Raw genomic sequence first — 12480 nt, forward strand, 5'->3', positions numbered from 1 at the left:
GTGTAAGTTGCCTGCTGTAAATTTGACATTGCCAAGAGTTATAGGGATTTTTGGATACAAGAGAAGAGTAGGTTTCTTCCTGTGCCCAACTTTCTTCCCAACTCTTTAATCTTGCCAGCACATGTGAAACTTGTTTTTAGTAGCCGCAGTAATCACTGTATAAAGAAAATGTATATTGTACCTTCTGATATGGGGTTGGCTGGGGGGAGTCCGAGGACTCCGTCCTCTCTGATTGACAGCCTGGACCATCAGTCTTCCAGTACAGCTTATTCTGCCCTGTTACCATTATTGAGGTGAAAAAAAGAGAAAGTATTATATTAAAAATAAGCTATTTTAAGAGATTAACATATTGATTTAGTGTTTTGAGGAAATGTAATTAATGCACAGTGCCTGAAGTTCACTTGTTAGTGCCAACTTTTACTGATGCTCTGTGTTTCAAGATCTTTTCTTCCATAACAAGACTGTTTCAATCAGAATTAATTAACATACCAACTGCCAATAGTATTTTCCCTGTTTTTACAGCAACAATCCAACTCTGAATGCATGGAAGCAACTCTGTGGTTATAAAAAAATCATCAAAAGAAGTTTTGAGGTTTACTTGATTGTAGCCTACAAGTTTATCCTTTCAAAAGGGGACAATTTTTACATTATCTGGAGCATAGATAATACGGACAGCAGTGAGGTATCTATTGCCTGTAAAATAAAGTATTTAGGCAAATTGCTGTTGTAATGAACCCCCCCCCCCCGCCCCCAATGCTTTATGAAATGGCCTTATGGACACAAATGTACATAACTCAACAATGCTTTCGACAACTTTCTTCATGTAAACTATCAGTCTTAAACAAATCCAGAAGATTAAGACATTATCTTATTTTGGTGCATGTGTCATTTTTGTATGTAAAATTAGACATATGGAGAATGAAATGTTTTATTGTTTTAAATGAGTGAATGAAAGCCATCAAGAGTGTTTCCAATGCTGGGATCCCTCAATGTTTGGGCAAGCATTTGTAAATAGCTTTTGTCCTTAAGTCTTAGCAGTTGTTGGTCTTAGGAAGATACATGACCTCCCTAACCTGTAGGGACTGGCCAGGTAACTTCCCTTGCAAAAAGGGAAATCCTTAAAACTATGGGAAGCTTAGCAGGTCTTTCTCTTTGGGCTGCCTAGACACACCTGAGGGGAGGAACCATAGACATCCCAGGATGGAGAAACAGCCCCGGTATGGAAGGCTTAGCTGAAAAAGAAGCAGTTTTAGGGTGAGTTTATAATAAGTTTGTACAGTAAATTTCCGATAATCCGGCACCTTTAGGACCCAGGGGGTGCTGGATTATCAAATATGCTGGACTATCGGAAGGGGGGGCTATGAGGGGTCTGGAGTGGGGTAGCGGGGATGCCACCCCAGACCCCTCAGAGCCCCCCTTCCAATAGTCCGGCTCTGCCCCAGGCATCCCTGATTCAGCCGCTGCTGGTCAGTTTCAGCAGCGGCTGAATCGGGGACGCCTGCAGCAGAGCAGTTGGAGTGCTGTCGGGTAGGTCCCGTAGCGCTGCCCCTCGGCGCTACTGGACCAACCCGGCAGCACCCCAGCTGCTCTGCCCCAGGTGTCCCCTAAGTCAGCCGCTGTGGATACTGATCAGCAGCTGACTCCAGGAAGCCCGAGGCAGAGCTGCTCTGCCCCGGGCTTCCTGGAGTCAGCCACTGGTCAGTTTCAGTAGCGGCTGAATCAGGGACAGCTGGGATGCTGCTGGGTTGGTCTCTCAGCCCCAAGGGGCAGCACTCCAGCTGCTCTGCCCCTGGCTTCCCTGATTCAGACGCTGCTCAGTTTTAGCAGCGGCTGAATCGGGGAAGCTGGGGGCAGAGCAGCTCCAATGGTCCGGCTGCCCGGAGCACTTCCGGGTTCCTGATGGTGCCGGACCATCAGGAGTGCCGGACCATCAGATGCCGGACCATCGGAGTTTTACTGTATTGAGGTTTTAGTGTAAAATTAGCTTAGCATTTTCTGTTAATTTGAGTTTGTAATGTAGTTTGTTCTCATTTGTTACCACGTAAATCCTACTGCTTGTACTTAATAAAATAACTTTTATTTTCTATCCAGCCCAGTGTAAATAATTATTACCTGAGAACAGTGTGTACATTCCCCTTTTCATTGTTAAAGGGAGCTTACCTAATAATTCAATTGGGGTTCTGATTGCTGGGCCCTAAACTGCATGTTCCTTGGCCCTGAAGACATTCAGTATCTGCACTGCTTCTCGGGGTGGGGGCATTGATCTCAGCTTTGTGCCTTAGCTGGGGGAGACCAGGGAGCTGGCCCAGCAGGACAGGGTGGTGAGGAGCCCCAGAGAGCAGGAAGGCAAGTGTTAGTGGCTTTGTCAGCACCCTGGGAAGCATCCCACCAGGTCTTTTGTGACCGCACCTTGTCACAGCTGTTTTCGTTTATGCTGCTAAATGGTCCACTGGCTGACACTGCTCTTGCTGACAGCAGCATTACTACAAATGTCTGACTTCGTACCATCAACATAATATTCACTTTGATTCTTACTTATCCAGTAGTAAAAGTATCCCTCTGTTCCTCTGTCAGCTGTTAGTCACAACTAAAATATACTTAACAAGCTTTATGCACAGAACGAAAAGTTTGTGGCAACTCAGCCACTGTTTTATTTTCAGAATTGATGCATTCACATTACAGAAAAGAAATTCATTCTCTCTCTCTCTCTCTCTCTCTCACATATATATAAAAATTTTTCCTGTGGCACAACAGAGCGATGTCAGCCCATCACTCACATTCCCCTTCCCCAGCTCCAAGCCCAGAACGGCCTCTTTCCAGGCTTACCAGCTTGCAGCCCCTCCACGTGCCACTGCAGCCCTCTCACTTAAATTCCCACTAAGAGTGTCTTGGAGACCCCAGCCCAGCCCATCCCGCAAGCCCAGACTGGCTCCCCCCTGCCTAGCCACGTGCCTGCAAGGCGGGTGAGGAGGCACCTGGCAGTGCTGACCTGAGCATCCTGGGTCCCCTCTGCCTGGCTCACAGGTTGCTGGCCAGTGCCAGGCATGGGACAAGGCCCCCCACATCCTGACCACCCACCACTCCATCCTCTGTCATGTTCTGAGCCCAGAACCGCCCTGGTGGAATCTGCAGCCCAGCAACTGGCAGCTCAGCCGTGTTTGGAGGGGAGGGGGGCAGAAGCTGTGTGACTTCTTCCCGCCACCCTCTGGAGGGGCAGGAGCTATGAGGCCTCCCCCTCTCCAGTGCTCCAAGGGAATGGAAGCTGCACCCCCTCCCCACACCCAAGTCCCTTCAAACACCCTCTAGGTCAGGGGGAGAGCTTGGGCTGGTGCACCACAACCCAGCCTTGCCAGTGGGGGGGGGGGGGGGAAGGGGAAGGGGGGTAAACAGTGGCAGGGCGAGGCCCTCCCCAGCACCAGGTGTTTGTGTGTGTGAAAAAGAGCTGGGGCAGGCTGGGGAGTGGGAGGAGGGGCGAGAAAGAGACAGCGCCAGGTAAATGTTTATGTCACAGACATTTGTAGACAATTTAAAAAAAATAAACAATGCTTTTGTTTTAAGAAAGCTGTCTGAATACTATATACACCACTGATCCACAGACTCCAAAACAGAAGAACTACAGGCAAATGAGCTCAATAGCTGCTGGATAATAATGGTGGATATTCCAGACACTGTAGATCAGGAACCAATATAAGGGGGAGAATTGCAGAAATCAGCCCAGAAAAGGCAGAAGAGCAAGTCATGAAGAGACCGGAAAGGGGAAAGAGATGCAGCTAGCTCTGCAACCATGATATAAGCATGTATTTTTCCTGTCATATCATAGACAAAAAATTCTGCTTATATTGGGCATAATAAAAAAAACACAGTGTAATGTTATTAATGAAAATCAGGTCCATTCATGTGACTGTAATTTCATTTGTGTTACATACACAGCACACCCACTGCTAATTTTTTTTGTTTTAACCTGTTGGTAAACATCTGGTTATGAATCTATAGAACTTGTTTTGTCATCTTGAATGCCTGAAATACCCAAAAAAACCCTTCTATTTTATTAGAACATTTGGTTTAACCCAAACAAGCAGTGAATTTGTTCAAAAGGCTCCATTATAAAGGCCACAATAAAGCCAGCATGAGTAATACTGTCTTTAAAAGCTAATTTGCAAAACAACCCAATTTGGGGTTTTGTATTGTGTATTAATTTTTATTAGCATGTGGGACTGAGCTACAGGGTCTAGATCTCAAACCCAAGTACGACAAATCAAAATTATGCAGGACAGATCAGACCATAATAGTTCCTTTTGGCCTTTGAATCCATTAACATTTGATCATGCTTAGATATGGAATTTTGATTCATCCCATGATTCAGTTATGAGCTTCATGTGTGGGATAGTGGTTGAATTGTATAAAAATCCTTCTCAATTTCACTGCACAGGATGAATCTGTAATTTTAATAATAATCTATATTGTTCTAATATTGCAGAGTTTGCACTTTTGGGGTTTATTCTAAATTAATACTCCCTAAAATATTTTCTATGAAATACCCTGATAGAAAAATTGTTTAATTCAAATAATTTCCATGGAAATTTTCAACAAAATAACTCAAAACTTAGAAATTTTAATTTTCAGTTTTTTCCTCCCTCCTCTTTCTTTTCCTTACTATTTTCCAGAGGAAAATAGGGCAAAGGCCCGGGGGGGGGGGGGGGGGGGAAGGGAAGGGGGGGGAGACGGGACAAGCAAAAGTAGATTCAAATAAAAACTAATTGAAAATGTTCATTTAAACCTGATTTGTTGACACAGACATTCTGAAAGTATTTTTGAAAAGGGGAATAATTTATTTTAAAAAGTCTTTTTTTGTTAAAGAAAAATGTTGAATAACAATTTTCTACCTGCTCAAAGGTAACCAGAGCATGTACAATACATAATATACCGAGCAACTAACATCCTTTGTACATTTTGGTTTGAGGGGGAAAAAAAAAAGACACCTAGGAAGATGGTAAGGATGGAGAATTTGTTTTATCAGTGGTTAGTGCTTTGTGTTGTAATCACAACATAATTGTTTTGTAGTTAATTTCACTTTCATAGATTGCATTTGCTCAAGAAATGAGAGCAGAGTATGTATTAAGGTCAGCTAATTTCTATTTCAGACTATTTTTTTAAGCATCATGTATCTGAAACTGAGGTAAATGCTTTTAATATACGTTAACTTCATAAAACAGATGTTATGCATTTCAGCACTATTTCTGGATCATATTTATGTCAGAAACATGCATTACATACATATAATGCCCCTGAAAAACCCTGGATTAGGGTCCCTAAAGAGTGAAGTTACTTTTATCTGTTGAATAACTACCACACGAACAACAGTAGTGCCAAGCATCTCTGCATCAGCTTGAATACCTTGTACAGATGTGGTCGCATCATCTCAAAAAAGATATATTGGCTTTGGAAAAAGGTTCAGAAAAGTGCAACAAAAATGGTTAGGGGTTTGGAATGGGTGCCGTACAAAGAGAGATTAAAAAGACTGGGACTTTTCAGCTTGGAAAAGAGGAGATGAAGGGGGGTATGACAGAGGTCTATAAAATCACGACAAGTATGGAGAAAATGAATAAGGAAAAGTTTTTACTTGTTCTCATAATATAAGAACTAGAGGTCGCCAAATGAAATTAATAGTTAGCAGGTTTAAAACAAACAAAAGGAAGTTTTTCTTCACGCAGCACACAGTCAACCTGTAGAACTCCTTGCCAGAGGATGTTGTGAAGACCAGCACTTTAACAGGGTTCAAAAAAGAACTAGATAAATTCATAGAGGTTATGTCCATGGATACTTATTAGACAGAATGGATAGGAATGATGTCCATAGCTTCTGTTTGTCAGGGACGGGAAATGGATGACAGGAGAGTGATCACTTGATGATTACCTATTCTGTTCAGTCCCTCTGAGGCATCTAGCATTGGCCACTATTGTACGACAAGATACTGGGCTAGATGGACCTTTGGTCTGACCCAGTATGGCCGTTCTTATGTTCAGATGTACCTGAACTTTGGGTTCCACACTTATGTCTGGTAATAAACAGTGCCAACCACAATGCAGTAATTTTTAGTATGTGAACTAGGTGGACATTCCTAACAAAATTTTGTATCAGTCACTAAATAGCACTCAAAGGGTAATTAATTTTTGTTACTACAGAGGTTAGAATTGGAGTTAGAGGAGAAAGTCTCTGAATCCCCAATCCCCTGACCCACATAAGTCCACCAGACAAATGCCAGTGTTACAATAAGTTATAGAACATTGCCTGCAAACTATTTATGTGAAAACTTTGAGTTATAAGACTATAAAAAACATCTGGAACCAGTACATCTCTATTTTAAGCCCCCTATATATTAACATTTTGCTTGTGGGTAATGAATTAACTCATTTTTAGCTACATTTATTGGGATGTGGATGCAAGACACCATCCAGAAAGGGAAATGTAAAGGACTGTAAAGATTCTGGAAGGGAACAGGAGATTTAGGGAACTGGATCTCTTATGGAATAGGGAAGAAGAAACAGAGTGAGGCATAATCTAAAACATAATGGCCTAGAAAGTGGAGAGAAGATGTTTAACAGCAGAGGAAGGATTGGGAATGGCCATTCAGAAAGTGAGCGGGTACGTAATTGCTATGCCATATTACAAAAGAGTGAAGGTGAGAGAGACAGAAAAAGGAAGAAGCAGGAATGAGTGAAAAGGTAAGGACCCACACCTTTGCCCTTTGATTAAGATGTTCAGTTTGTTCCCAGATTGTAAATCACAGATTTCAAGTTGTATAGTGTTTTTGCTTACACAGTATTACATTATGCATGTGCATGAATTGTATATTTCCTTCTCCCCCCCCCCCCCAAAAAAGTAAGCTGGTAAATCTTACATATATATGTACATTTCACACTATTAGTCCAGATCCTCGGCTGGCATAGTTGCTTTAGATCAATGAATTATATCTACATCAGATGAGCATTTGCTTCACTGCCTTCGGCTTTTAGATTAGTTTGATGCTCACAAAATGACGGGCTAATAGCACTGGTAAGAGCCCAGCAAAGTGCAGTAGCACTAACACAATTCTGCCAATCTAGAATGCTGACTTGAGACCTCCTCTGTACAATGCTCTAATACATATTCATGTACAGTGCTTTTTCCTTGAGATAAATTGCTAATTTTGCTTATATTTTTAGTAGCTTTGAGATGTGGACAAATTTTCTTTAGCATCTAGGATGAGCCAGACTCATTTCCATAAATGAATATTTAATCAGCATGGAATCCTACTCTTTTGGTGTGAATGGCTAGTGTATTAATCCACTGCTGCTCTTTGCTTTCACTGAACTGCTAAATGCACAGTAAGAATAAGTTAATGTTAAGAGATAATTATTGACTTAGAAATTATACTGTAAAGAGTGAACATAAAGGGCCGAGTGAACCATTCAAATGTTTTTCTGTATTGCATAACAACAAACTTCCAAGTTTGGATCCAGGGGATCCAGAAGAGGATGCTTCTGGTTCTTGTTCAAAGTGAAGCAAACACAAGCACAAGATTTTCTTCTTAGATCACATAGCTGTTTTTCCAACTCCAAAACGGAAAATAAACTTTTTACTGTATTGAAAAAGATCGTCTGGGTCACATCCCTCTCATCAAACTGGTCAGTAGCCTCTTGTGATACTCAGAGAAATAAAGTAGATACTAAATGAATTTGTAAATTTAATCTAGGGACTGATCCAACCCCCCTCCCCTCCAATTTAATGGGAGTTTTTCAATTGAGTTGCTTTGGTTCTGGATCAGGTCTCAAATCCTGAAACTAAGAATTCTTAAAATGAAGTTTCCACTAGAGATGTTAAATATCGGTTAATTGAATAATTGAGTAACCTCATAGAATCATAGGACTGGAAGGGACCTCGAGAGGTCATCAAGTCCAACCCCCCGCCCTCAAGGCAGGACCAAGCTCCGTCTACACCATCCCTGGCAGATGTCTATCTAACCTGTTCTTAAATATCTCCAGAGAGGGAGATTCCACCACCTCCTTTGGCAATTTATTCCAATATTTGACCACCCTGACAGTTAGGAATTTTTTTCCTAATGTCCAATGTAAACCTCCCTTGCTGCATTTTAAGCCCATTACTCCTTGTCCTGTCCTCAGAAACCAAGAGGAACAAATTTTCTCCTTCCTCCTTGTGACACCCTTTTAAGATATTTGAAAACTGCTATCATGTCCCCCCCTTAATCTTCTTTTTTCCAAACTAAACAAGCCCAGTTCATGAAACCTAGCTTCATATGTCATGTTCTCTAGACCTTTAATCATTCTTATCGCTCTTCTCTGTACCCTTTCCAATTTCTCCACATCTTTTTTGAAATGTGGCGCTCAGAACTGGACACAGTACTCCAGCTGAGGCCTAACTAGTGCAGAATAGAGTGGCAGAATGACTTCACGAGTTTTGCTTACAACACACCTGTTGATACAGCCTAGAATCATATTTGCTTTTTTTGCAACAGCATCACACTGTTGACTCATATTCAACTTGTGGTCCACTATGACCCCTAGATCCCTTTCCGCCATGCTCCTTCCTAGACAGTCGCTTCCCATCTTGTATGTATGGAACTGATTGTTCCTTCCTAAGTGGAGCACTTTGCATTTCTCTTTATTAAACTTCATCCTGTTTACCTCTGACCATTTCTCTAACTTGCTAAGGTCATTTTGAATTATGTCCCTATCCTCCAAAGAAGTTGCAACCCCACCCAGTTTGGTATCATCTGCAAACTTAATAAGCGTACTCTCTATCCCAATATCTACATCATTGATGAAGATATTGAACAGTACGGGTCCCAAAACAGACCCTTGCGGAACTCCACTTGTTATCCCTTTCCAGCAGGATTTAGCACCGTTAACAACAACTGTCTGACTACGGTTATCCAGCCAATTATGCACCCACCTTATCGTGGCCCTATTTAAGTTATATTTGCCTAGTTTATCAATAAGAATATCATGAGAGACTGTATCAAATGCCTTACTAAAGTCTAGGTATATGACATCCACCGCTTCTCCCTTATCCACAAGGCTCGTTATCCTATGAAAGAAAGCTATCAGATTAGTTTGGCACGACTTGTTCTTCACAAACCCATGAATTCTTATTGGTTAGTTGACTATTCTGTAGTCCCTGAGGGGCGTGCCTGGCAGCCAGTGTGCTCTGGCCTCACTCACGAGAAGACTCCTACTACTCCACTCTGCTGGCACTGTATCAGAGACAGCAGCACAAGGTGCCAGGTGGGGACCTGGTCTGCAAGGGGAGCGAGTTTAAAAACCAGCTCCCCTTGTGGATCAGCTGCCTGTTGCCCTGCACTGCTGCCTCTGTCTAGAGGGTGGTCTGAGCTCCTGGACTCGGTCGGTGAGCCGGAACTAAGCTGGGCTGCCTGCCTGCCCAGCTCCTAATACACTTTAAATGTAGAGCCGCAGCGGGAGTAGGTCCCAGACCCGTCACAAATCAGGTTGACCTGGGCTGCTGGCCAGCCTGCTAAAAAAATTTACTTGCAAGTGGGGGAGGGAGGAGAATGCATGTAGTCTATAGCATTAACTGATAAGCTTTTGCTTATCAGTTCATCGACTACACTTTTACATCCCAAGTTTCTACCTTAGTGCAGTGGTGTGTTTTTGTTTTTATTCTACACGTCTTATATGAATTTGCATTATTTACATTTTCTTTATGAAGGACGTTTCTAGCTTGTAAAGATTTATCCAGGGACTTGTGGAACAATTGCTATTTATATAATATAGAAATAACATTTACATTTAAGAGATTTATCCAATACAGTTTGTGGTATCAATATGCAGCCTAAAACTATGATTTATAAATATGTTGCAACTTTAGGAAGTATTGACAGCTAAACAGCTATGCAAAAATGGAAGTGTCATGCTAAGTAGCCTAGCAACATACATAACAGAGCACAACACTCCTGTTTAGATTCAGTTGTGTTTTAATGATAGAGTTATTTTACAATGTAAACCATTTGTGTGTCTGATCTTGGCAAGGTCTTTGGTTGCTGCAGAATACAATTATTCATTATTTCTCTAAAGTATGTTAATGCTTTGGTTTCTCGTGGCTTGAATTCAGGAAGTGTTGCCTTTAGCTTGCTAAACGGAAAAGGGGTTTGAAAAACATTACTTCCAGTGTTCTTAGCTTGTGACTTCAGGCATTATTTCCACTGTGTTTTTTCCCCCCAATATATGTGATAATATGTTTCTGTCATGCACCAGAGCTGTAGTGCACTTACTGCATATGTGAAGAAACACTCGGATTACAAAGCGATATCATGTTATGAATTCAGAATAACATACAGTGACAATCATGGGATGTTTTCTACATATCAGGCTGCCACATTACACACACTACATATTCTGATCCTTTGCTTTTGTTAGATTTAATTTCAGCCTTATTATTTTAATGCAGTTTTAGGTTCTAAATCTAAAAGACTTACTCAAAGGGAGAAGCACAGCTGATCCCACAGTCCCATTGGTTTCAGTGGAACTAACCATCTAAGCACCATCAGCAGAACTGTAACCAACAGCTTCGTTGTGTTGCATTACATCTGCTGGGAACATTGCCTATTTTACCTGGCAAAATAGCTATTTAAAGCATGCTCTGTCAAGACCTTTAAACATTAGCAGCTGAAGGCAAAGAAATGACAGTTTAAAACAAAACAAACAAACAAAAAACCATTCCATAGCATTTTTTCATGAGCTTACAGAGACAGTGGTCCCACCCTACTGATGAAGTCTAAGTATTGCATATTTTAAGATGACTTAATCTCTAATTAAATTGCACAACTGTCAAATGAGAGAGTTTACCAAGGCTTATATCCAAAGCATGCTTTTTCTGCTGCTAAACTTCCATTTACCTGGGGGTTGGCAGCCATGATGGTATAATTCCCATCGTCATCCAGGGTGGAGGCTACAGTGTGGAGAGAGCAGGTCCCATCAGATTCTCTTTGAATTCTATAGTGATCACTTCTTTTAGAGATTTGCTTCCCATCTTTGAACCAATAAATCTGTGACAGAAAACAAAAGATGGATGATAAGAAGTGGGTGGGTATCATCATTTCTCATTCAACAATGTCAGCAACTCTCAACTGTTGAAAACCTTGCTATCCTGGAGAGAAAGAAAACCACTTCCTATCCTAAAAGCAATCCAGAATTGGGTTGGGTCTTCAGTCCATGAACTGGATGTCACAAATGTTTCTTTTACAGAATTCTAGTCTTCAGAAAGGAAAGCACAAACATTTAGAGAGAAAAGCATGATAATTATGAGTATGCTATTTGGGTTCTAAAAAGCAAGTGACATTTTTGTAAGTACTCAATTGTTCCAGATCAAATAAGTTCATTTTATTTTCTTTATCATGATGTTTATAGCAGTGATTATTCAGATAATTTTAGTAAAACAACAAATGATAATTATAGTGAAACTTTTACTTGATGCCCATTTGTGACCATCAACACTCATAGTCACACTCCACACACTTCTGTAATAATCTTTGTACAGAATATGCCATGTAAGGTATAATTTGAAAGCCAATAACTCTCTGATCATTAATGTGCTTGCATGATGCATGTACGTGGTGAGCTTTACAAGTTATGGAAACATGCTAGAATTATGAATTAATGTGTGTGTAAATCAGTTATGTCCAGGGAGCTGATAAATAGGTCTGCCTTACACAAGGAAATATAAATTTGATTCTTTAACTAGCCCAATCTTCATGGAAGGACAATGAAGATCCATATTTACATACAAGCAGTAAACACGACTATCAAGACAGAAGGGTAAAGAAAGAGGATGGAGCTTCCTTCATCACTAGACTCCATGTTATCTTCTTCACAGCTTGATTTAATTTTACTCTGAGGGATAATCCTCAGAAAAATCCTTTTCAAAAGTGTACTGGTCTATCAAGAAAGGGGAGAGGGTAGGTGTCTGAACCACAAGTGACAAGCAGTTGAATCAACTAGATAGTATACAATATTACTGTATTATTTGCTTATAATCCTTTCCTAACATTATTCCTTTAATTGGCATCATATAACCTATAGCCTATTGTTAAATAAATGTGTTTTATTTTTACTGTAAACCAGCTCCATGCTATGTTTAAAGGCAGCAGTGTGTAATTACACCAGTTAAGTTATGTGCTTAGGCTATGATGTGCTTGTGAGTTGTTAGAGGAACAAATAGACATAATTTATCTGACTGTCTAGAAAAGGGCTGGACATTGCAGCGTGCACAATTTTTTGAGACTCTTTTAACTGAGCGTGTGTTGGGATCACTCTTCAAGTATGAACCAAGATGGGTGGAAGCCAGAATGGGGTGGTAAACAGGCTCTTGGAATCAGGGCACACAGATATTTCAGAGTATGATCTGCATGCTTGTAGGCTCATTGTGAAAGTCCTGAACTGGAAGATACAGCAGCAAAGCACTGAAAGG

General features: G+C 41.1%; 2 protein-coding genes across 9 annotated transcripts in view; one reads left to right on the plus strand and one right to left on the minus strand.

Annotated features, from left to right (window-relative positions):
* Positions 1 to 12480, plus strand: part of CBR4 (carbonyl reductase 4) — a 156586-nt gene that overhangs the window by 61131 nt on the left and 82975 nt on the right. Inside the window, exon 7 of one of the 5 annotated variants that reach the window (XM_089777931.1) lies at positions 523 to 1379. The exons of the other annotated variants lie outside the window; for them this stretch is intronic. Within the exon in view, the coding sequence (XP_089634057.1) occupies positions 523 to 539 (17 nt within the window). The 3' untranslated portion in view covers positions 540 to 1379. Of the gene's footprint in view, positions 1 to 522; positions 1380 to 12480 lie in introns of those variants that run through there. 5 annotated transcript variants of the gene reach the window in all.
* Positions 1 to 12480, minus strand: part of PALLD (palladin, cytoskeletal associated protein) — a 321744-nt gene that overhangs the window by 14683 nt on the left and 294581 nt on the right. For all 4 annotated transcript variants that reach the window (XM_075931129.2, XM_075931128.2, XM_075931130.2 and 1 more), the window contains 2 exons: positions 10910 to 11059; positions 182 to 276 (listed from right to left, as the gene is read on the minus strand). In XM_075931129.2, coding sequence (XP_075787244.1) covers positions 182 to 276; positions 10910 to 11059 — 245 coding nt within the window. The remainder of the gene's footprint in view (positions 1 to 181; positions 277 to 10909; positions 11060 to 12480) is intronic.

Source organism: Pelodiscus sinensis, chromosome 4 (assembly GCF_052426305.1).
Source record: "Pelodiscus sinensis isolate ZL-2025 chromosome 4, ASM5242630v1, whole genome shotgun sequence".
Lineage (NCBI taxonomy): Eukaryota > Metazoa > Chordata > Testudines > Trionychidae > Pelodiscus > Pelodiscus sinensis.